The 24,219-nt window shown below is 43.5% G+C and overlaps 1 protein-coding gene across 5 annotated transcripts in view; it reads left to right on the forward strand.

Annotated features, from left to right (window-relative positions):
* The window catches only part of DPP6 (dipeptidyl peptidase like 6), a 526,589-nt gene extending 511,629 nt beyond the window's left edge, over positions 1–14,960 (forward strand). For all 5 annotated transcript variants that reach the window (XM_085050257.1, XM_085050259.1, XM_085050255.1 and 2 more), the window contains exons 18-26: positions 2,769–2,867; positions 5,179–5,248; positions 7,024–7,218; positions 8,473–8,527; positions 9,418–9,523; positions 10,257–10,315; positions 11,587–11,659; positions 11,759–11,832; positions 12,686–14,960. In XM_085050257.1, the coding sequence (XP_084906383.1) occupies positions 2,769–2,867; positions 5,179–5,248; positions 7,024–7,218; positions 8,473–8,527; positions 9,418–9,523; positions 10,257–10,315; positions 11,587–11,659; positions 11,759–11,832; positions 12,686–12,832 (878 nt within the window). In that variant the 3' untranslated portion in view covers positions 12,833–14,960. The remainder of the gene's footprint in view (positions 1–2,768; positions 2,868–5,178; positions 5,249–7,023; positions 7,219–8,472; positions 8,528–9,417; positions 9,524–10,256; positions 10,316–11,586; positions 11,660–11,758; positions 11,833–12,685) is intronic.
* Positions 14,961–24,219: the final 9,259 nt, after the last annotated feature.

The following is a 24,219-nucleotide window of genomic DNA, read 5'->3' on the forward strand; positions in this document are numbered from 1 at the left end:
CTGTCCATGGAGATTGTAGCACTTATTGTTTGGTAAGGCTTTTTCATGCTAATGATTTGTATCTACATCAGTGCAAAGCTGGAATTATTCCAAAAACAGGTTTCCTCCCTCAAAATATTAGGCACTCTCTACAGCCATTACCAGACTGGCAGAGTAGAGTCCAGAAAGCCATGGAGTTTCTGGGGCTCCACTCTGGCAGAGTGTGGCACTGAGTCTCACATGAAACCAAGATTTATCTGCTCCCATCATTTTGATGGGAAAACATCATTTTTCATTTTAACAGAGAGTTTAGCCCAGACTTAACTGCAGTTAGGGACTTTAGGCACTGATGTGACCCAAATATTGAGCAACACCTTTATTCTATTTCTGTCTGCCTTGTGCATGGTCAATACCAGTTTATCAAGTATCAGTTTCACTTACCTGGATTTACAGCAACTCACTGCTCTTGTCCCAAAAAAAAAAAAAATTAAAAAGAGAGAGAGAGAGCAAACCAAGACATTTGGCTTTCAGACTAAAGGTTTTCTGTGAAATGCTGAGCTGCTTCATTTCCCACTGAAGGTAGTAAGTGTCACAGGAAAGACTCTCTGCACAAGGGAATGTCAGCTCCTTCTTCTTCCCAGCAGACCTGAGCTTGGCTGTGCCCTGCCCAGGTTTAACCCCAGAGCAGCCCAGCTGATGCCAACAAGGCCCTTTCAACCAGGAGAGTCTCTTAGCTCTGACCTCCAGCTCCAAAGTCACTTTTTTCTCCCCCACTTTAAATACAAGACCTTTATTTTACCATGGAGATGTCAGACTGCCCATACCAGCATGGGACAGTGCTCTTGTCAGTGGTGTTACAGCCTCCTGTATAGTTCTATAAGATACTTTTAGGTGAATAAAATGACGGAAAATATAAAACAGAAACAAATGAGTAGCTTGAAAAAGTAAAACAAAACACACCAGGACCAGTGTTATTTGACAGATGCATATGGGTGGCATCTATTGCACAGAGAGCTCAATCTACTCATGTGCAGAACACATTCTCTACTGAAATTCATGATCTTCTGCATATGATTACCATTCCCCCGGGCTCCCTTCTTTCTCCCCGCCTCCCATTCTTTTCCTTTTGAATAAAGGGCAACTGACAGTTGCATGTTACTGAATTTACTTATTTAATATGAGCCCATTACTCTATAAAAGGGAGTTTGCCTCTGTATTCTGCAATAATCTGATAATAGCGAGTTGCACTGAATATTAGAGCATGCTTACATTTAATTAAGCAATGACCATTTGTACTCCACAGACTCAAGCTCCCTGTGGTTCTAAAGCAAAAAGGAAAGTCCTTTAGGAGATATGCCAATCTTTTTTATTTCCTTCACAGTCTTCCTGGCTTTCTGTGAATGCAATTATATGAACAAATAAAATGGCTTGACTAAATTCCCCTACGTGGCAAGCCCCTTTCTGCTGATAAAGCTACTTGTGTGTGCCATAATTAAATGAGAATCTTAATATTTAACTAAACGTAATAGGCTGTTGCTTTGGCACTTTTGTGGGGGTTGTGGTTTCGATAAAGAGCCAGGCTTTGCAGAAGCAGGGTGAATAGTCACTGAACCAATACACTACTGCTGAAAGATCTCTGAAATGTATGAACTGGGAAGGGCAAGGTTTTGTCTGCCTGTCCAGCAGAGATGGGCAGGGAGAGCAGGAGAATCAGGTACCAGAAGTGCTATTTGAGGAGCTGGGGTTACATATCTATTTATCAGTGTGTCTGAAACGGGAAGTTACAGTCAGTGAAACATATAATGTGTGAAATCTCACACCTTCCTTGGGTTCACAGGGCAGAGATAATGCCCTGGATCCCCTTGGCTCACAGGGCAGAGATAATGCCCTGGATCCCCCTGGTTCACACCCAGACTGATGCCAGGGGAATGAGGACTGCAACAGACTCCTCAGCCCAGGATTCACTCCCCCCAGACCTTGACTCTCTCCTCCATGGGGCTCAGGAGCTTTGCCATCACATGGAAACATTTCCTAGCATGTAGAACATACAGCCTGGAGTGTCTCCTAAAGATGAGCACTTTCCCTACCAGCTGGGAAGGATTTATTCTTTCTGATGCTGGAGGTGGCTGCTTTTTCTAGAAGAGATTCAGCAGGTACAGCATGTGGCCAGCATGAGGGGATAAAGATTAAATCCCAGGAAGGAGGAAAGAATCCTCTGTTTCAGACCCAGAGAGTCCTTGGATTAGACACACAAGCAAAATGAAAAGTTTTTGGGAAACTCCAAAAGCCAAAACTGCTCCAAAACCTGGCCTTGCAGGTTTGTGTGAGCTTTGTCCACTCTCCTCTCCCCATGGCATTTTTTCCCATGGATTTTCTCTTGCACAGCAGTGCAACCCTGGCCTAAAACCCTCCAAAATCTCCTGCCCTTCCAATTTATTATGTATAATTTGGACACAGACTTAAGGACCACTTCATCTGAGATCTAGCTTTGCATGGCAGGTGGGTGCCTGACTGGGACTCATAGCAGTGTCCCAACACAGCAAGTCACATTCCCACCTCCCTCCTGCAAATCAGCTGAATGTCACTGATTTCACGAACACAGATTTTTGCCTATGCAGGGCTTCTAAGGGGTTTCAAAGACTTAACTAAATTAGACACCTGTGAGGACTAGAAGAAAATCCATTCATAGGGAAGCTTGTGTTATATACATCAAAGTGGCTATGAAATGTTAAAATGCATTTTCACAAACTGTGCCAAAAGTTTTTGTGATCTTGTCCTTCTTATTTCAGAAATTTTTGAGCTGGAGGTAAATGAAAATGTGCAGCTGGCTGTAAATGACAGGCAAATGCCTAAGGTAGAATACAAGGAAATCAAGATAGATGATTACAGTAAGTAGCACCTTTCTTCTCGCTTATTTTTCCTCTTTCATGCTATAGCTGTGAAATGATACAGTCATCTTGGCTAGACTGGCAGGAGGAAAAATGACTTTGACTCTCAATAAACTCACACAGTTTGCAAAGCATTCTCCTCGAACATGCTACATAAGGATGTTATTACAGAGGCAGAATTTGATGAGAATTCAGCTGAAGAAAGGCAAAATGATAGGGTTGGGGTTTTTTATTCCTCTTAAAACTTTCTTTGTGGAGAGAAAGCCACTCTGGGAAATGACACAGTGGGGTGCCCCCATTGTTGGAGGCATTTGCCCTGGGTGTGTGTGTGTCATCTAAAATGAGTTTGGAGTGGTTTAATGTGAGTGCTTGCTGGCTATGGCTGTGGCTGCCTTTGAGTGCACAGTCTGAGCTGCAGTGGAGGAAAGTGGCTCTCCAATGACTCCCTCTTGGAGTCTTTCAGGGTTCTTTGAGAAAACCGTATGATTTGGGAGGATTGGGAAAAAATATCACAGCTTTATGAGAAAAGACAAAAGATATTTCACCTGGAGTAAAGAAAGCAGACACTTGGAGCAGTTTGCACCTGCAGCTGCTGTGTTATTTCTAATTTATTTAATATTTCTGCGTTATTTCCCTGGTGTAATCATTCCCCAGATACACACACACACACACACACACACACATATATATATATGCCAAAGAAAGAGAGAGAAAAGCCTGGTGGCACACAGCCAAAGTGTAAGCCTCTCTCTGAAATTGCACCTGAAACAACCTGAAAAGCATCTCCTCTGGCTGCAAGCAGATAACTTAGCTATATGAGGAAAATCCACATACTCAGAGATGCACAATGGATCTCCAAAATCTCAGCCTGCATGTGTGGTGGCAACTCTAAAAAAAATAAACCCCAAAGACCCTGGGTTCAAATGTGGCCATAATGTTTCTCATGCCAAGAAGGAGAAAATCTGTCAGGCTGGGGGCAGGTTGCTGATTTCAGCCATTTCCAGATGTTATAGAATGTGAAGCAAAGACTGAGAGATGGTTGCCATTTGAAAAGGATAACAATGGCCCTAAAATGTTCTGTTTGCCACAGGGGCATAAGGAACATAAACCAGTGCATAAAATACCAGGAACAGACGTGCACTTCCAGGTTTTATGGACAGGAAAGGACGGGTAAAGAGCCCATCTTTCCTCCCACGAGGCAGCTCATGTGAGACTGGCAGTTTATTAGGGATAACTCAGCTCGACACTAAATTTCTTAACTGCAGGTATCATTTCAATTCTGCTCATTTAACCAGAAATATACTTGTGTGTAATAAGCACAAGCTGGCCTCAGCCATGTGGCCATTCTGCTGTGCCTTCTCTGCATTTCCAAAGCTTTGGGCTGAGCAGCCTTGGGAACACTGCACGTAGCACTTAGTAATATTTAAAGTCAAGTGATGGCCTTTTTGGCTGTCCCAGGGCCATTGATCCAATTTGCAGCCATTAGCATTCAGATGGAATAACTAATTAGGCAGAGTGTCAGGCAACGACTGCAAAGCAAACCTCTTAAACCGTGCTGCTAATCTGTGTATTAATCTACTGAAAATGCTCCTAATACCCATTTAATTGCTGGGCCTTTGCTAATCTAGATTGTAGTTAACATTTTAAAAATAAACGTGCTGTGGTTGATGCAGAGTATGGAGGCAGTTTTGGCTACTGACATAAAGACATGGAAATTATGTTTAGTTAAAAGCAGCTTTGGTGATCACATCCATTTTTAAATTGGTTCTGTACCAGTATAACAATGAGGGTTTCAGCACCTTTGCCTCCTGTTTACAGCAAAATTTAGCCTATGGAAGTTAGGATTAAAATACTTGTTTCTCCCTCTGTCTTCACACAATTATAGCAAAATAATTCCACTTGTCTCCCCCAGCCACCATACTTAATTGGGTTTTAAATTACCATTTTCATTGCCAATTTTCCTCCTTCTCTACTGCCCTGAAATATTGATTTCTGTCTGCGTCACTCATCCAGCTGCCAAAAAAAGAAAATTACAGCTATTGACAGATGTTAATTGAATGCTGTAAAAGTGATGCATGACTGAGCAGCTTGCACTGTACTCACCATTTACATTTCTTGTCACCTCAGCTATCACAATATGGGTCTTTTCTTTGACAACATCTGTGTTTCTAAGGTGTTATTTGTCGCTACCTCTGATGAAATACCATTTTGCTCCCACTCATCTGTGGCCAAAACACCAGAAAAATCTACTGGAATCATGTCAGCATTCCCACCTCGAAGACATGTTGTTATTTGTTCTTTTTTTGCCCAGGATTGCCAATGCAGATCATAAAGCCAGCAACCTTTTCGGACACTGCACACTACCCCTTGCTTTTGGTCGTGTAAGTTCTCTCTTGTCCTTTCTTTCTGTTCACATTATCAGGGCAGTGTAGAAACCTTGGCTATGATCAGAAACTTTTAATAACTGTTTTGTACAAGGAATGCCAGAGTCCAGAACGTTGGTCCCTACCCCATCTCACTTCAAAGCTGGGAGAGGCCAGGTGTTCATCCCTTCATTCCCATATTCTAGGTTTTCAGCTCCCAGGAGGGCATCCTGTTGAAATCCTGCAGAGTAAATTGTGGATTTTGTGAAGCTGTTCCATGTACACTTGAATCATATGTGGGGCAGAAACAGGAGGAGCAGGAATACAAGATGTATTTTTGCTTTCTGTCCCAGTGCTTAGGGCACCCACCTTGCATTTAACACGTAATTTGAGATTGGAACTCAGTCAGCCTTACTAGAGCTTAAATTTTAGCTGCCCTCATGCAGAAATCATTCCCTTGTAAGTCTGGTGTTCCCTAAAGTGACAGTACAGAGGGAGCTGCAAATCTTTGAAAATCTCCAGGAAGTTAGCATTTATGTTAGATAGGTAGGCTTTCCTCCTGGCGGGCAGAGCAGATGGGTATTTCTTTATGCAACATTTAGTAACAATAATACACATTACTGAGGGTTTTTTGGGAATTTGGAAAGAAACTGTGGGAGGGAATTCACTGACCTTGGAAGAACCAGCTTGGCCCTGGCTGCTCCCAGTGCATGCCTTGCTGCCTGCTAGGGAACACCCCAGGAGAGAGAAGCCTCAATGCCTGTTGAATGCCTGGTGAATGGCTGCACAGCACCCTGCAGAACCCTCCATGAAGGACAAAACCACTGCAGTAAGCATGTGGTTGCATCACAAAATTACTGCAGAGAAAATGTGCTTCATTATCCAAGTGCTCGAGGAAGATTGGCTCTCATCAAGCTCACAGCTCTTGATTAGGCTGCCTCTGGAGCTGCCTGGGCTGGGGTCTTGCTTGGATAAATGCAAATTACTGGAGTCACCTGCACAGTAAAATCCCACTGTGAAGTGCCTGATATCCCTGAGAACCCCAAAAACAACAAAAAGTGGGTAAAAATAACAGTGGCTCTACAGTAATCCCAGTCCTAAATTACTGCTTGAGGTCGTCATCATCATTCCTTGTTTTTCTGAGCTGCCTGGCTGAAACAGGGAATATAATTCTCAAGACAGTTCCCCTGTGCAGGATCAGACCCTAAGCACAAGGGTGAAGAGAGGGTCTTGCCCACCCCTTCCACTTTCCCACCAATTTTGGGTCAAACTGAACGTTCTTAAGCCGCTTTTTTATCTCTTTGGAAGAGTCCTTTCCCTCTGTATTTGGGTGAAGTAGTGACGACAGAACCACTTCAGCAGAAAATAAAAAAGAGCTTTGGGGAATGTAGAAAATAGATACACATTACAAAAAAGGGAGAACTCAGCTGATACCTGAGTTACCTGAGTGTCACTGCTGTCATTATTCCTGGGAGGAACCCTGCCTAGTTACGATGTGCTTGCTGGCATGGTTCAAAGCTCAGCTTAGAGGTTGCTGTGCACAGAAGGAGGCAAAAACCAACCTGCAGCTTCCACCCTGCCCCAAACCCCATCCCACACCATCAGCCTCCTGCATGCCATCCTTGCAGAGACCTGTCTTCCCTTCTAGAAATCTGCCCTGCCCTCCCCTGCACCATGGGGCTGCAGGTCCCCATCCCACAGCAATCCCACAGCAATCCCACAGCAATCCCACAGCCCTGGGGGGGAGGGCATTTGGTCCCACTGCCTTTGCTCAAAGCCCCTTTCTGTTTCAGAGATGGCACACCGGGCAGCCAGATTGTCACAGAGAGGTTTGAGGTGACGTGGGACAGCGTCATGGTCAGCTCCCACAACGCCATCGTGCTCAAGTTCGACGGCCGCGGCAGTGGCTTCCAGGGAGCCAAGCTACTGCACGAGGTCAAGAGGAAGCTGGGCCTTCTGGAAGAGGAGGATCAGCTGGAAGCTGTCCGGTAAATGGCACTGTTATTGAAGAAATTAATTAATTATTATAATTAACCCAAGGCTCATCAGTCCTGGTTGCTTTAATGGTGGGTAGGTGTCGCGGTTGAGCCGCTAGCAGAGAAAGCAGACCCGGATTCTCAGTGTGGCATAAAAAGAGCGATTTTATTATTTAATTCCAACTTATATAGATTTTCAGAGGTCACCCGGATTGGTCAGTTCGAAGCCTCCCCCTAGGCCTGATTGGCCAGGCCTGAACTGTCCACATCCGAGAAACTGTTTTTAATAACATCCAAACTTTATCTTTGTTTATAAAACACAGGAAGAAAAGAGAAAAGTTCCCATGAGAAAGGTCTTTGCTAGCCACAGGTAGGGTGGAGCAAGGAGATGGGAGAGAGGGACAATGTATTCTTAAATTGCAATTGCATGTGAGAGGGAGCTCATGTCAGTGAGTACAGAGGGAGAAAAACAAGCCTTAAACAGAGCTAAATTAGAGCACACTTATCAGTATCACGTGTTCAAAGCCCATTTATTTTTAGCTCTGTACAGTCATACAGCTACAAACAAGCAAGCTTGAATATCTGTTCCTACATTAATCTTTTGCTTGCCTGGTAGTTGGAAAAAATCCTTCTTAAAATCCTTAAACTTTTTAAACAGAATAGCCAGGGCAAAACCCTAAATGTCAAGTCCTGTCATATTGTTAGATTTATTCTGCACATAATCACGTCAAAACCACTATCAGAGTATTGCAATAGCTTTGCAATAGGTTATTATGACTTCTAGAGGTAGCACAGGTTATTTGTTGCCATTGCTTGGTCAAATCCAACACACGAGGTTGCAAGATTAAATCAAACAAATTCATGTGAAAACAGCTTGAACCAGCATGATTTAGATTGTCTGTGTGAAAGGGAAAGGGTTTTAAACTTAAAAAGGGCAGGTTTTGATTAGATGCTAGGAAGAAATTCCTAACTGTGAGGGTGTGACACCCTGGCACAGGTTGCCCAGAGAAGCTGTGGCTGCCCCTGGATCCCTGGAAATGTCCAAGGCCAGGTTGGACAGGGCTTGGAGCAACCTGGGATAGTGAGAGGTCTCTCTGCCCTGAGCAGAGGTTGGAATTGGATGATCTTTAAAGTCCCTTTCAACCCAAACCATTTTATGATTTTTTCTGGGGCCAGCTTAATTTAAAGCTGATTAAAATCACATTGGTTTTCCTATCAAAGGGAAAAAATATTTTAACCCATTTTTTCTCTTCTCTCATGTTCTAGGACAATGCTGGAGGAGAATTTCATTGACAAAACAAGAGTTGGAGTGTTTGGGAAGGTAATGTTTTCCCACAGTTCCTCTGTGCTGTTCCAGTTGGCTCATATGGCTAAACGGATGAGCCAAATCCTGATTTACTGAATATGTCAGTGATGACTTTTTTATTGTTATTTATTTTTGAGATAGACTGTGTCTTGCTCAGTGATGGTAAAGGTGGAAGCTTTCATTTCACCAATGTATTCATCAATGACTTTTTTAAAATTAACTTCCAAGTCCAAAAAGTGACTATTGCTCATAAAAACATTGTCAGATAATTCAGATTTTTTTTCTCCCCCCATTGCAAACATTCATTTCACTTTCATCTTGTTTCTTAAAGTCCATGGGAAGGAGGGTACATCTAATTCATGTGTTGAAAAGCACTGTGGACTTCTGAGGCTGATTTGCACTGCCCTGTGTGTCTGGCTGGGAAACAGCAACTGCAAAGTGCACAGAGTTTGAGATGAGAGTGGGACTGCGAGTGGAAATTGTTTATTGTGGGAGACACAGGCTCAGAGTGGGCGAAGGGAGCTGCACATTCAGCAGCAGCTCTGCAGGGAATTGCTAACAGGCTGACAGCAGACGCTGAAACTGCGATGCTCAATTTAAATAGCAGAAGACTGGGGTAAATATTTTGGTGAGGTAGAAGAGCTGGTTAGAGCTATAGCCAGAGAGTGGGATGAGAAAGGCCAGCTTTGGGCACACAGCCCTGCTGCCTTCAGGACAGTGACAGTCACATCTGCCAATGTGGCCAGGGAGATGTCCCTTGTTTGGTGTTTTTCCAGGACAAGGTGTTAAAGGGTCTGTGATGGTCGAGCATTTGATGGAAGGTCTCAGCTGCCCTGTTTCTGGACCCAAAAGCAGCAGTGCCTCCCAGCAGGACCACTGACACCCCTGTGCCCTTTCTGTTCCAGGATTATGGAGGCTACCTGAGCACTTACATGCTTCCAGCCGGGGAGGAGGACCAGGTGTTTGCCTGTGGAGCTGCTCTTTCTCCAGTGACAGACTTCAGGCTATATGGTAAATTCCATCCCTGATCCCACAGACCTCCTGCTCACCACAAATTATGTTTCTTCCCTATCCTTTCCCACTTGCCATCTTTCTTTCTCAAGATCCTGCCTGGTTTATATTCTGTGTCTTCTTAGGACTAGCCATAAACACTTTTTCCTCACTCAAGCAGTGGCACCAGTGGGACCAGCCATGGTGGTCAGAGTAATCAAATAACTTTATTACTCCTTTTAAATAAAGGAGAATTGTCTTTAAACACCTCTAGCCTTTGCCACCAACCAGCCTGTCTGTGACCACAGCACTACACTGGTGGTGATCCTCTCTCTCAGGGACAGCAGCTCCCTTTGCACATAGTGCCAGAAGAAATCAGGGGTGTTCAGCCAGACTTCAGGAGCTGTACAGTTATCCCTGGGACCAACAGGAACTTGCTGCTGAAGGAGAAGGCCCCATGTGAAAAGAGAAAGAGACACAACATGACAGTGTTCTTCTATCTCAGTTGCATTAAGAAAAAAGAAAGAAAAAGGGCTTTTTTGTGGCTTATTTAGAGACCAGAAGTACATGGTGACAATGACAGATTGTGGTATCACACATATCCTTAGTGCATTTTCCAAAACTTTTAGAAATGCATCCTCTATAATTAGGGCAACGTTAGAAAATAAGATGGTTTTCAGCATTTGCAATATTTGACTCAGAAGCACCAGTGTATGCATGACTGAAAGTGATATTTTCATTTTTTCTCTTCAAGCTTCAGCCTTTTCTGAAAGATACCTGGGCTTGCAAGGCATTGATAACAGAGCATACGACGTAAGTGCATGGACACTGCATTTCCCTGATAAAATGTCATCTGGGTCTTAACTCTCCCTCCATTTGTTCTCCTTTTGGGAGGAAGCAAGGATACACAAGAGGACTCACCAGTAAAGCTCTGAAGGTGTCCTTCAGCCTGCTTACTGCTTTTCTTGTCTTAATAGTAAACATGGATAAAGTTTTTATTGATTAGCCCTCATGTCTGCCTCTCTAAATTGGGTAAATACAGTTATGCCAGTTTTAGAGATTGAAAAAAGCTGAGTGACTCAGATGTGCCCAAGAGGACTCAGTGTCATGACCTCCTTGAAAGCTCCTGCCAGTGGTCTTGCCACTTTGATTCTCTCTGAGATAAACAAACTGAAGTGAAGCTCAGCTTGACTTTCTCAAACTTTGTGATATTTCAGATAGGCAGAGCTCTGTGCCAGAACTGAGCAGGATGTGGGAAAGGAGACACAGCACCAGTGAACAAAGACATTGTTCAATATGTGTGAGGGGATCAGTTGGGCCTTGTGCTGCAATTACTTAGAGGCAAAACCATACAAAGAATAGTCACACAAAAAAAATAGTTAAAGAGAAAACCTTGTTCAGCTTCTGAAGCCTTGTCTCTGGCAGCAAAGGTTCTCACAGAGAAAGCAGGTGTCACCCTGTGTCCTCACAAGGGAAGATTTATCCTGCTTAACTAAATTCTGAGTTCATTGTCTCTCAAATTTTGCACTTATAATATCTACATTAGTGCAAACTCTTTTTTGTGCTTTTAGAAACTGTTTGTGTTTATTTTCCCCTGTGAATCTGAGAGACAGCTGGGGGCAAAGGTGTTCTCATCAGTGGACACTGGAATTTCATATCAGATCCTCCCCCAAGCTGTCAGAATTCCATTGAGGATGGCTTTCTAGCCACACCAAAGTCACCCCAGATCCTTGAAGAATTCTTAGGCATAGGTACCTGGGCACACTTCTCACCAGTGTTTTTTGTTCACTGGAAATTCACTTTGATGTCTCCATGATCTGCAGTTCAGGCTTTTGGGGAATATTATCAGAACAGGGGAGAGTCTCTGACATCTTTCTGCTGCTGAACTGAGCCTGCAAGCACAGGCTGGGAGGTCTATTTTGACACTGGATTTATATAAGTAGCCAGGAGAATATGCTGTGCTGGTGTCTGCTTGTTATCCTTGTGATACAGTATTACATGGAATTAAGTGCTTCTATTTCTTCCACATAAATTGCTAATTTCTAGCAAGTTTTTTAATCTTATTGCAACCTTTGCCTTCACAGATCAGCAAATTATCACACAGAGTCTCATTACTAAAGGAACAGACATTTTTGATCATTCATGCTACTGCTGATGGTAAGTTAGCCCATCATTTGAGCTCATTATATGTTTGTGATGGCTTTGATTTTTGTTAATTAAATTTGCCTCTTTAATGATTGCAATCTGTTTTTACAGAAAAAATCCATTTTCAGCACACTACAGACCTTATCACACACCTAATTAAGGCAAAGGCTAATTACAGCTTGCAGGTAAGGTATATGTTTCTTTTTTTTTTTTCCCTATTTGAACACTTATTTCACACCTTGAACTCAAATTGCTGTTATGAAGCAAACTTTGAAAAACCAGTTGCAAACCCAGCCTGGCAGTAGAAGTAGCACCAGCATATAACATGTTCCTGTTAGTCCCATGTTTATGTGATATCACTATTTTGGCCTGGACAGTTGAAAAACAAATATTAAATTACAATAAATGGGGTTAGACATATCTCTAAGGAATTGATACCTGTTGACTTTCTTTGGGACACCTCCATCCTGCCTGCAAGCATCCAACCCTAGGGACTCATTTTTCCCCCTTAAATATCCCTGCCTAGACTGCCCTTTTTGATCTTCTTGCATTTCTTCAAGTTACCTGCTCCACGAAAATGAAAAGTTGGGTTTAAACTATTTCATTTCTAAGTTCCCAATTTTTTTTCCTTTAATTACTTCTCCAGCAAGATTTATTAATTTTTTTACTTAATGAAATTTTTCCTTTAAAGCCCTCATTTTAGTCATTATAACCTAATTATATTTCTCTCCAAAACTGCAAGTTTTTTGGTTTTCACAAGGAAAGTGTGGGCTGGTTCTTCTTAGACTGAACCTCTTCAGAATGGAATTAAATGGAGAATCCTCCCCAAAAAATTGAAGGTTCCTAGTGAAGGAAGATGCAAGTCTGCTCTCAGAGCACTGTGGTGCCCAAATTGCCCAAATTGCCCTCATGTGCATCCCTGGGAAGCCCCATGATGCTGGGGAGATGCAGTGGCTTTGCAGGTCAACCTGCAGGTGTAGGTGGTCAATCCTGACACTTTAAGCTCTAAAATATGTGTATTTACCTGTTTTTTTGCAGATTTACCCTGATCAAAGCCATTACTTCAGCAATCCAGCAATGGAGCAGCACTTGTACAACTCCATTGTCAACTTCTTTGTGGAGTGTTTCCAGGTTCAGGACAAACTGCCACTAGCCCCACTGAAAGAGGAGGAGGATGAAGATTAACCCTTCTTGTCCGTGCTAAGCACAAGGCAGATCTCTCTGACAATATGCAACTGGATCATTTTCCTGCAGAAAGAGATGTTGTTAGCATGTATTTTAAAAAAAAACAACAAAAAAAACTGAAAGCAGCTCCTCTGCTTTACTTGACAGCAACTCCTTCCTAAATGGAAGAACTTTAAGCATGGTGAACTCAGCAGAAACTGCTGTCTGAAATAAGTCCATCACAACCAACATCTTTTTCTTTTGGGTTTTTTTCTTTCTTTTTCTTCCTCTTTTTTTTTGTTTGTTTGTTTGTTTGTTTGCCACAAAATGACTTCTAGAGTGAAAGTGGTAAGACATTGAACTTGAAGGAACACCCCAAGAAACCACTTTGAGGACTGGAAGATTTAATGTCTCTTTGCATTCAAGCAGTCAAGCAGTAGCAGTGAAATCCATCATCCACATTGAGGTTACCATAGTTAGCATCACACTGTGTCAGAAAAAAAGATCTTACCTAATACATGGAGAAGAACATAGCACAATTATTTTAAAGGATATTATTTTAAAGTAAAGATTCTTGTACACTCTTGCCTGCTCCTTCCCGTCTCCAGGAGGTTTGTCATTGCTACAGGATACAGAAATTCAATTGTGCAAAATATCACTATAGCTACACTGATCTTTACCTTCCTGTAATTATTTTAGTAATTCTGTATGGCTTTTACTTCTGTTGGTCATTGAGTCTCATGCTTACCTTATTAGCTTCTCAGCTTGTTCTGGATGGGGAAAAAACATAAAACAAATTAACCAACTCACTTTAGACCTCAGGGGTCTAATGAGGCAATGGGACTTGAGCTACCCAGATATTAAAAAATCTATCAGAATAAAGCAAAGAAAAACTCACTCTTGAGTTCCCAAAATAGCTCTTGCCAGCAAGATTGAGCATTTTCTTTGGCAGCCTTGAAAAATATGCACATAAATAAGCTAAATCAGTTTACATTGAGATATTTTTTACTGCGATGTAGAAAAATATGCGACAGTCATGATTACTCTTCCTCTTCCTTTAGTGTTGGAAAAAATGGTTGGAAACCTGTTGGGGAAGCATCTAGGCGAGGCTGTGGTGCAGGAATTTGTACCAAAGTCCTCACAGCTCATCTTATAAAGCTATTTAAACCAAGTCAATGTGCAGAGATTTATTGCACATGCTGTCCGTGGCTTAGTTTAATTCTAGGTCGACGATTAGCATATTCCAAACACATTTAATTATCTCTTCTGTTCACACCAGTTTTGACAAACATTGAAGTACAAAAAAAAAAAAAAGAGGATTTTTTTGCTTTAAAAGGTCTAACTGTTCATTCTAGCAGTGGAAATAATTTTTTAAACTTCTTGTGCAAACATTGAGCTCTCAGAAAGAAACCCAACCTCCATCCACTTCCACGTACTGCATCATAAGGATTTTGACAGTGTCGCTCCTTGTAAAATATTCTGACCAAATGTACAGCCAGTATTAATACTGTATATTTCATTTTGTTGTATATAAAGGAATGTAAGTCAGCTCTTTGTCAGATCCCCAATCCAATATTAGTCTTGTGTTCGGCATGCATGCGGTAACACTTCTTTGCTGATCAGGACTCCTTAGAAGTACTAGCTTGGAAATATAACAATTAATGTAATTTCTTTTCTCGTTTTAACAGCTTGAATGTCAATGCCGGTTTCTACTTTTTACATAGTACCGTGGGTAAACTCACATCCTGACAGCAATGATGATGTTTCCATTGTGTTCTTTAGTGTGTCTTTTTTCTTACCTTTATTTTAAGCTTTGAATGTTGGTTGTACTTTGACCATCATGGCAAATATATTGATAAACCACAGGAATTACCTAGTTTGGTTCGGATTATCTCCTTTAATTTACAGTGCATCGACATTGTGTGAACAAGAACTACGGTGTAAATCTGCTTTACCTGGCAAAATTCCAAATAGACAATGAGAATGCTGCGTGTCCAGATTTTGCTACGCTGAACAGGCTCCAAAGCCTGAAACAAACTTGAACTGAGAAATGTAAAAATCTGCTCTGTCCACAATCTTTTGTAGGAAGAACTTTAGGATGTGGCATGGTAGTGTTTGTTCATTCATGGAATAAAACATTATTTTACCACCCTGGTTGCTACTGCTGTTATTCTGTGTTAAGTTATTAAATAAGCGTCAAGTTGCTGCAAGTGCTGCTCCTGGCTGAATGGAGCCCAAACTGGCACCTGCTGACTTCCTGCACATCTTCAGTGCCAAGGTGTTGTCCCATCAGCTGTCACCCACCTCACCAAACCAGATCTAGAGGAAGAGAAACTTAATATTTCAAAGCAAAACCAAGAAATTGCTGAGGACACTGACTCTAATCTTGATTTCCAGCAGGTCAGGAAGCAAGAAGCTGGAGCAGTGGGATGGGGAAGGGCAGATTGCATCAGTACAAAACAGCTTTGCTGTTATTTTGCTTAATTACCTAAATACAATGAGTACTTTTTTTTTTTTTTTTTTATTGTCCAAACAAATCAAGCTCATACTCTCAGCTAACTGGCATATCTGGATGCCATAATGTTCAACTGTGGCATCCCAAAGAGGAAGAGAAGTAATGAGCAGTGCCCTACTAATTCAGAAGGAATCCGCAGGGGGAAAAATGAGGCATTGCTGGTAGCTAATTAACAAAGCCAGGCAGCCAGCCATGTTTGTAATTGTCTGTGGGTTCAGGCACAGAGCTTATAAACCCATCCAAGCTCTGTTTACAAGCTCAAACCAAACAAATGCTGCATCTCTGAAGGGTGGGAAGGGAAAAAATTGAGTGAACGAGAAAAGGTGTGTGGGATGTTCCCATGGGAAGACCAGTGGAGTCTGCTGTCTGCAATGGGGAAAAATGATGTTTAGTGGGGGAGATCAAAGGTCAGAGGCCAATGCTGGTACCTGGGAGGTGCTCTTGGATTTGCTCTCGAGCTCATGTTTCCCAGAGCTCACTCAGGTTGGCAGTGACCACACTCTGGATGTTTTCACTTTGTGTGTTGGGTCACAGGGCACATCTGCCCTGCAGTCCTTCCTGGGGCTGGCACTGAGCTGCCAGGCTTGCCTGGCTCAGGGCTGGGCTCAGGACAACTCTCCTCCTTGCCCTGGGTAAATGCTGGCTCCCTGTGGTGCTCATTCTTCTCTGGACCTCTCAACTCCTTTCCATTTGCAAAAGAAGAGTAAGTGGCAAAAGCAGAAAAGATAAAATGAAAAGCTCAGGATTTCAGTTGCCAATTCCTTAATCATGGAGCCTTACTGAGCCTGATGTTTGCTTATTTTTATTCTGCTCTCTGAAGTTAAGCTCCCAGCTGGAGGCTCAGAGTAGAGCTTAGGGCACTTGCTGAAATCTGTCTCCTCTTCCCACTTCATCTTTCCATCCTCTCTCCATTCAGCATGGTTAGAGTCTGAAAGCAAACCCAGTGCCCCCTTGGAAAGTAGGAAGAGACAAATATAAAAAAAAGCATGGTGAGCCCTCCCAATAAGCCATAACCAAAACAAATTCTTAATTCTAATAGCTAATTCATGATGAATTTTTATTTTCTGCTTTGAGACATTCATGAAAACTCTCAGATTAAATGATGTTATGTTCTGCTGCCTCACTGCAAGAACAGCTTTAATCAAAATGTCCATTTCTGTGGTTGAGAGAGAAGAAGAGCAAAAAGCAAATACAGATGGAATGAGGTCCCAGGAAAGCACAAAAGTAAACTGTGCTCCAGCATTCCTGTGGAATAGCGAAGTTCCCTCCAGGGTTTTTTCCTCCCTTCACTTTAAATTTACCCTTTGGATCATTTTAAAGCAAGAAACAACTCCTTGAGTGGATTTGGATGCTCTCATCCTTGCTGGGAAAGGAATCCTTACAGCATCTTTGCAACAGCCATGGTCAATGTCCTGAAGTGCAGTTTGTGCTGAGCAGCTCCAGTAACTCAAACTGACACATAATTTACAGAGAGTGTTTAGAACCTTCCTGCAGCAGCTCCTGAGCACCTGCTCCCCACCACCTTGTCTGGGAGCACCTCGGAGTGAGGCTTAGTTCTTCACTCAGAAAACCAAACCCTGAGCAAAGCATGTACAAGGCAAATGCTCTGCTCCATGTTCTGCCCTGAAACACCACAGGAAGAGTGCAGAGGGTGAGGAGCCCAGATTCTGGCTGTGACAGCTCCTGGATGACTTTTTTCCCTGTAAATTCCCATTTGAATGTGCAGGAAGCAGGGAATTCAGTATGTTGTTTTACCTGTGCTCAGCTCCTTCATCCTCAGAGCAATGCAGCCCTCACATGAGCCATGGCACACGTGTGGCCATCACAGGAGTCTGGCATGGGATGCCAAGAGTTTGTCTCCTATTCAAAAGTGTTGCAGAGCAAGGGAGAAATGAGCCCAGAGGTGGGATAGCCCATCCTGAGACACAGTCCTTCCCCTGACATGGTTAGGCTCATGTCAATGCAAACACAGAGACACCCTCCAGACATTTTCAGTCTGTGCACTAACAGATACCAAAAAGCAGATGAGAAAAGCAAGACTAACAGAGTAAGCTAAATTTCCTCGCTATCAAGCCTCTGTGGGAAATCTGTAGGAGTCTAAAAATCAGTGTGAGCTGCAAACAGCTGAGATCTGCTCCTGGCTCTTCCCCCAAGGCAGAGAGTTGGAGCTGCTCATCACAGCCAGCACCATCAGAGATGCCAGGAGCAAGGAGCATGTGTACCCATGACAGTGCTGACAGTGCTGGGGGGAAACAGAGAGGTGCACATTCCCACCCCAAAGCTGCCAGCCATGCCTGCAATTTCATCCTGCATCTTGTGTTCATGGGAGTTAATGGCCACTGAGGAGATCAGCGGTGGAATGTGAGCAGTAAGCACCCATCAGCAAACGTGCTGAAAGACAGAGAGGGGCTGGGGCTGTGACAGGAGCAGAAATCACTGCTGCAGGACTATCAGTACCACAGCTGGTGATAAGGTGTTTGTCAGATGATGATGATGAAGGTGTTGTAGGGCACAGGAGCAGAGTCCCAGCTCGGAGTGGAAACCAAAGCCAGAGCTATGGAATCATTTTTAATCCTTATCGTCTCTGCACAGTGGGCTGCAGTTCTTCTTGAAAAGGTAGTTTTTGAAAGTAGAAGACCTGGAAACATTAAATTCAAACCTCATGTCTCTGTGACCTGGTAGACTTTTTTTGCTGTGATGATTCTGATAATTATATCATTTACAAGGAAATTGGGATAGCAGAAAGTTTTTTCACTTGTCTCTGGAGGCAGGCTGTAAACAATTTATCTTGCAATGCAGCAACAGCAGCCAGAAACTAAGCCCAAACTTCCTTTAAAAACTTTGCAACTCTGCCTCAACCAATAACCGATGGAAAAGCACAGCCTTTTCCTACATCAGAATTTTAGAGGGAAAATATCCTTCACTCCCTCACTCAGCATCTTCAGGAAAGAAAGTAAAGAAGAGGAATTAATATCCACTTCATTGGATGCTAAGACTTCCCCTGTGTGCAGTGGCCCTGGGTTACCTGTTCTGGAAACTCCTGTACCAAGGTGCTTTCAGGAAAAATTTACAGTGCTACAGCTTTTTCTGGAGAGATGTCAGCCAGTTTCATGGAGGGATTTAGCAAAATGCAGAAGTCTACATGGAACATCTCTGCAGCTGAGGCAGCCTTCTGGACTTTATAAGTTTTTATGCAGATTAATAGGCACTTTATGGCACCATTTCATAGAATGATGATTTGGGTTGTAATGACCTTAAAGATCATCATGTTCCAAGCCCCATTCCAACCCAAATTTATCCAGCCAGCTCTCTATGCCCACTCTGTGAGGGCACACTGTGTGGGCTGCATTGACCAGGTGGATCTGGGTGAGCAAACCAGCTGCAGATATCTGTTTTCACCCCAGAAAACAAGGACAGCCAACAGAGAAAGTATTGGATTAGAAAAGCGATGATCCCTAATCCCTCAGTTTTCTCCCAAGTTGCAGAGTGCAGTCATGAGCAGAGCACAGACTCTTATATATTTATTACATTTTACAGTGCCAGGAAGCTTTTGAGTGGTAGGATGCCATCTGCTGCTCCAAAGGGTTATTTGCTCCCTCCTCATCCCTTCCCAGCGGGCAGCTCCCACTGATGGGGGAAATTTGGAATATATTTGGGACGTTTGTGAAGTGAAAATGTTTTCATCCATAAAAAAATAAATTTCTCAGATGATAGAAAATGGAGGGAAGAGTTTAATCTCACAAGAGCTGGCTCAGTAATGAAGAAAGGTTTGTGCAATGAATGAGGCATCCTGGAGAAGACATGCAATATTTACCCACAGACCAGCTTGTGGAGAAGATTGGATTTCGTATAATTTCCAGTTTAATGCCAAGAATTGCTGCTAATTCTGCCAGCACCCATCCCCATTCCTGCAGAAACAATCACCTCCACATCTGTGAGCCGACGCCATGCCCTGTGACCCTGAGATATGGTCCCAGCATGTCTTTCTAAAGCTGTGGAGTGAAGAGCAAATTGAAACACCCCATCAGCTCTCAGGGACTGGAACTTAAACCTGTGAGCAAGCTCTATTAAGTCCAGTAATAGACACCAGTCATACTCAGCCACACAATGGAAGTAAAAGGGGATGAATAGCACTCCATCAGCTCCGGCACTCCAGAAGTAATAAGCATCATGCTGGGCTCACTGCACTGACTAATCCATAATTTATTTGGCTTCATAAATATCAAAACATACCACAGCTGTTAGTACTTCAGTGCAAACCCTGCAAATATTGCTTCAATTATTCAAGAGCTCGTCGCAGGAGCCAGTTGACTGCTTGGAAGGTGCAATTATAGAAGGCATCCACTGCTTGGGAGTTTCAGCAGAGCAGTTGCCACCCAGGCCCCTGAGGCAGTAGGTACAGGGAGTGCTGGGAGCACCAACAATAAGAGGACAAAATTGCCTTTCCCTCAAAAATAGCCTCAAGCCTTCAGCCCCACACAGGAAGGGATGCAGGCAGAGCTCAGGGGGTTATGTGTGGTCCCTGAGAGATTTAGAGACATCTCTGTTTCAGCATCTCCCTCTAAGGGGCCCAAATGGTCATTAAATCAACAATCCCAAAGCTTGCACTCTTAAATTTACCCTCCAAGCGGGACAGACCCAGACCTGCTTGAATGATCAAGTCCAGCAGTCCAAGTTGTGTCTCCACCAAGGAACTCCCCCTGAAGCCACCCTAGGCTTTTCCTCCTGCAGACACCTCCCTCTCCCAATGGCATTTGGGTGCCAGAGACAGGACCAGAGGCTGCCAGATGTTGGTTGGAGGTCAGGGTTGCAGTGACTACATGGGACAGTGGCAAATGCACAGGCAGCAGGTCCCACACACCATCCCTGTCCCTACTCACACTGCAGCTTCCCCTCCACTGCGGTTCGTACATCAAATTCATCTCTTCAAAGCCAGGTTCACATCAAATCCATCCCTTCAAAGCCAGGTTTCCAGGTTGGACCGTGTGGAAGTTGCTAGCTGTCTCTTATGGACCAATACATTTTTCCACCAAAGAGAAAAAATAGAAAATCAATTTAATTCTGATTTGTCTCCTGTGCCTTCCTCCTGAAAAGAACTGGGAAAAGGGAAGTCCCAGAGGCCAATGACTGTCACAGAGCAGCACATAGCCTGGATGCATGGAGGGGTTTGGGATCCTCACATCATTCATGAAACAACACAAAGCATATTATCTGGAGTAGATATTAGAAAGCCTGGCTAATGCCTGCAATACCTCCAGTCAATCAAGCAGGACAAAGTCAAAATGCAAGTGTGACCAGACCTACAGCAAATCCCATCTGAGGATCTGAAGCCTAACTTTGTAAAACACACTCAAATTTAATTTCATTTCCAGATACTAGAGACCTGCTGACCCCTTTTGGTAGACTCCCTTTGCTCCAGAACTGGGAAGCTGTTTTCCTTCATATCCAAAGTTTTTAAAAGAGGTTGTTTTTTTGATCTTCAATGAGCCCAGAGAAAACTTCTGATGTTTCAACATGGCCAGAGCTGTCAAAAAGCCACCCAGGACTCTAAAGCCCAACTTTCTTTTTTTAACAGACAGCTTCCTGATCCCACGACTTTTTCAAAACAGCAACTCCAATAAAAATCCCTTTGCATTCAACATTTCTATTAAAGGGTTTGCTGGAGCACAGCAGGACCTTTTCCTGCAGGGAGGGGAAGGACAGTGCAGCAGGGAAGGGCACCTGCTGGCAGGCAGGGCTCCTGCAAGTGAACAGCATGAAATTTTCATGCAAATTTCCCACCAGGGCCTCTGGAATAAAGCCCCAGATCTCCCTGCCCTTAATGAATAAATCACTCAGCTCGTTAGTGGAGTCTCCAGCAAGAGGGCAGCAAGCATCACCTTTGTTGCTGAGTTGACCAAAGAACTGACATGACCAGGGATAAATATCACTCTTAAACTGGTGCTGATGAAGCCATGAAAGCCATGTTAGCTCATAATCTCACACACAGAGAAGCAATGTGCAGATAATTGAGATATAAGTGCTGCTCAGGCACCATCTTCAGAGATGTTTTTTCCTCCCTTAGTAGGCAAACAAGCCATTTCCAAAGCAGTGAAGCTCTTTAATGTATGTCTGAAGGGGGGCTTTTGCTCAGCAGCAAAAATAAAGGGGCTCTGAAAAGGGTTTCTCTATATATATATATTTATATTATTTATATTTATATTTATATTATTTATATTTATATTATTTATATTTATATTTATATTATTTATATTTATATTTATTTATATATTTTTTATTTATATGAGCTGCTGGGGCAGCTGCAGGAGAGGTGTTTTGGTCAGAGTCCTGTGCACAGATGTGTCCTGGGGGGCTGGGCAAGGTCAGTAGCTCAAGCATTTCCCATAATCCACATCCCATGAAGGCCACACAGCCCAGTCCTGCAGGAGCCTTTCTGAGCTGGGGCTGCTCAGGCAGCTCCACAAATAGGGCCAGTGATGCTGCACAGAGCAAGAGAGCATCACTGATGGGGAATTGTCACACCCCTCTGATGCCCATCAGTGGTACCCAACAGGGGAAGCTCCCCAGTCATGTCTGGCTCTCCCTCCAGCTCTGCCTTCTTCCTCCTTCCTCATTAATAAAATTCAAAGTAAATTTTCTGGAGCTCACTCACATTTTGGAGCACCTGAAGGTCTTTCTTACCTAATCAGGAACTTTGGATGCAGCAGAGAGTTCCAGCTCCAAATCCAGCCTTGGCTACACTTGACACAAGCCAAGTAAGCTCAGTCCTTGCCTGGTTCTGGTGAGCAGAGGGAGGAGCAGCATCAGTGGTGCTGTTCTAGAGCAGATCTCTTGTGTTCCTGGCAATGAATGTACCTGGTTATCTTGCAGAATAGGAAGACATTTGGGGCGTCCAAGAGACAATCCAGCACATTCCCAGGCAACAGCAAAAGGCTTCTTGTGCACCTTTCCCCTCCCCACACACCCCAGAGAACAGGCAGGTCAGTGCTCCAGCATTCTGTTTGCACAGGACACTGGCCTGCTCTGAGGCATGGGCATTGCCAGGGAAATCCTGGCTGGAATTTCAAACCCTCCAAATGCAGCTCTCTGTCACCCAGAGGACAGCTTTGATTTTTCCCATATTTTGTACACTGAGCACTCCCAGGCTAAAAGGTTTCATGGCTTGTTGTCCACAGAAGCCTCGAGGCAGAGTCTTGTATTTGTGCTGCAGGTTATTTAACTTACAAGTAATAATGCTCTTGGAAAACATGGAAAAACAACCCCAGCTGCCTGTGTCTCCACCCTTGCTCACACTTCCAGAAGGACACTCACTGGCACCTGCCATGCTGTCTCTGCTGCACACTTTAAACCTCACAAATTTGAGCCAGAGCTCCTCAGCACCCCCTTTATTGCACACGCTTGGTAAATCCAGTGCATATCCATGGTGTCTAGCTGCTGTCAAGGAAAATATCAGTGTGGGAAGCATGTTACAAGAAATGTAGACTGGCAGCTCCCAGGCTTACAGTCAGTATATGAACATATGGCAGCTGTCTGCTTTTTAAACTTCCTAACTTTCTCACTCTGCAGAGTGGCACAAACAGACACTTTCCTGTGCACACCTCTGACAGCTTTAACCTCAACAGGGTGTAGAGGGAAAGAGGCTGATCCCTGACTGAGGGATTGGGCTTGTTTAGCAGTTCAGCTCCTGTGGGTATCTGGGGAAGTGTCCCTGTGCTGGGACAAGATTGTTCAGCATTCCCAGTCCCACCATGCTGCTGCAGTTTGTGCTGCTAATGCCCTGCTTCCCAACATTTCCCAACCATGCTTTCTTCAAGGTAGGAACATTTGGAGTTGGGAAAAAATCCCCAAAATAATACACATTCAGGCACCATTACTGCTTTTGCAAAAGCACCACACTAACTCACCTCATCATGCTGTGGTGCAGAACCTCACGACTCAGACACTGGAAAAAGTTGAGTCATATGAATAGAGATTCTCAAATGGCTAATGGAGCTCTCAGGAGCTGCTGAAGAGGAGCACTGGATATTTAGATGGACATTGAGTTTATTAAAAAGACAGGGGAAGGACAGACATCAGCTCTGTCTGCTTTCATGTTGTGTCACCTCTGGAATCACTTCCTTCAGGACCTTAAGCCCTGAGAAGTTTGTGCCTCCATCCCTACAAATGGTAGAAACCCAAAATGTTGCACAGGCAGATTTGGCTCTGCCAGGGAAAAAAAGGAATGTTTAAGTTTTCTCCTGCATGTTACACTTTCTCCTCTCTGCACCTCCACCAGCCCGCAGAGGTGCCACACTGAGATGTGGCCCTTGAGGCTTTGGGGGACATCTCCATGGGGACATCTCCATGGGGACAAAAGCCAAATCCAGCTCAGTTTGCAGTGGGAAATGGTGCTCTGGCTTCAGGCCATCCATCCCTCTATGGAAAACAGCTTCATCCTGGTTTCCATGAGAGAAATTGAATTAGATGTTCATCCAGGAACTTAAGGAACATTTTACAGCTGTGAATCACAATTGTGTGACACAGATAATTAGGGAATCAGAACAATGAGGTGTTAAAAAGACACCAAGTCCAAAAAGTATGGTGAAGAACAAGGGAAGACAGGAAAATTCTTGCTAGAAATTTTTCAAATTACAATGATTCAGGAGAAAGATGCTGGAGAGAAGAAAAGGGAAGAAGGAAGAGGCCAAAGTAAGTTGTCTTGGGCAAGGCATACAAAAATTAACAGTTACCCCTGTGAATTCCTGGGATTTCTGAGGTGGCTGATTTTGCTTATCTGAATCAACAGTAAAAAACCTACAGAGGACACCAATTATGCATTATTTGGGCTTTAGAGCCATTGAGATTTTTTGCAGCCTTTACATTTTGATGCTGTGGTAAGCCAGAGGCACCACTT

This window comes from Lichenostomus cassidix, chromosome 2, assembly GCF_008360975.1.
Source record: "Lichenostomus cassidix isolate B80296 chromosome 2, HeHo_3.0, whole genome shotgun sequence".
Classification (NCBI taxonomy): domain Eukaryota; kingdom Metazoa; phylum Chordata; class Aves; order Passeriformes; family Meliphagidae; genus Lichenostomus; species Lichenostomus cassidix.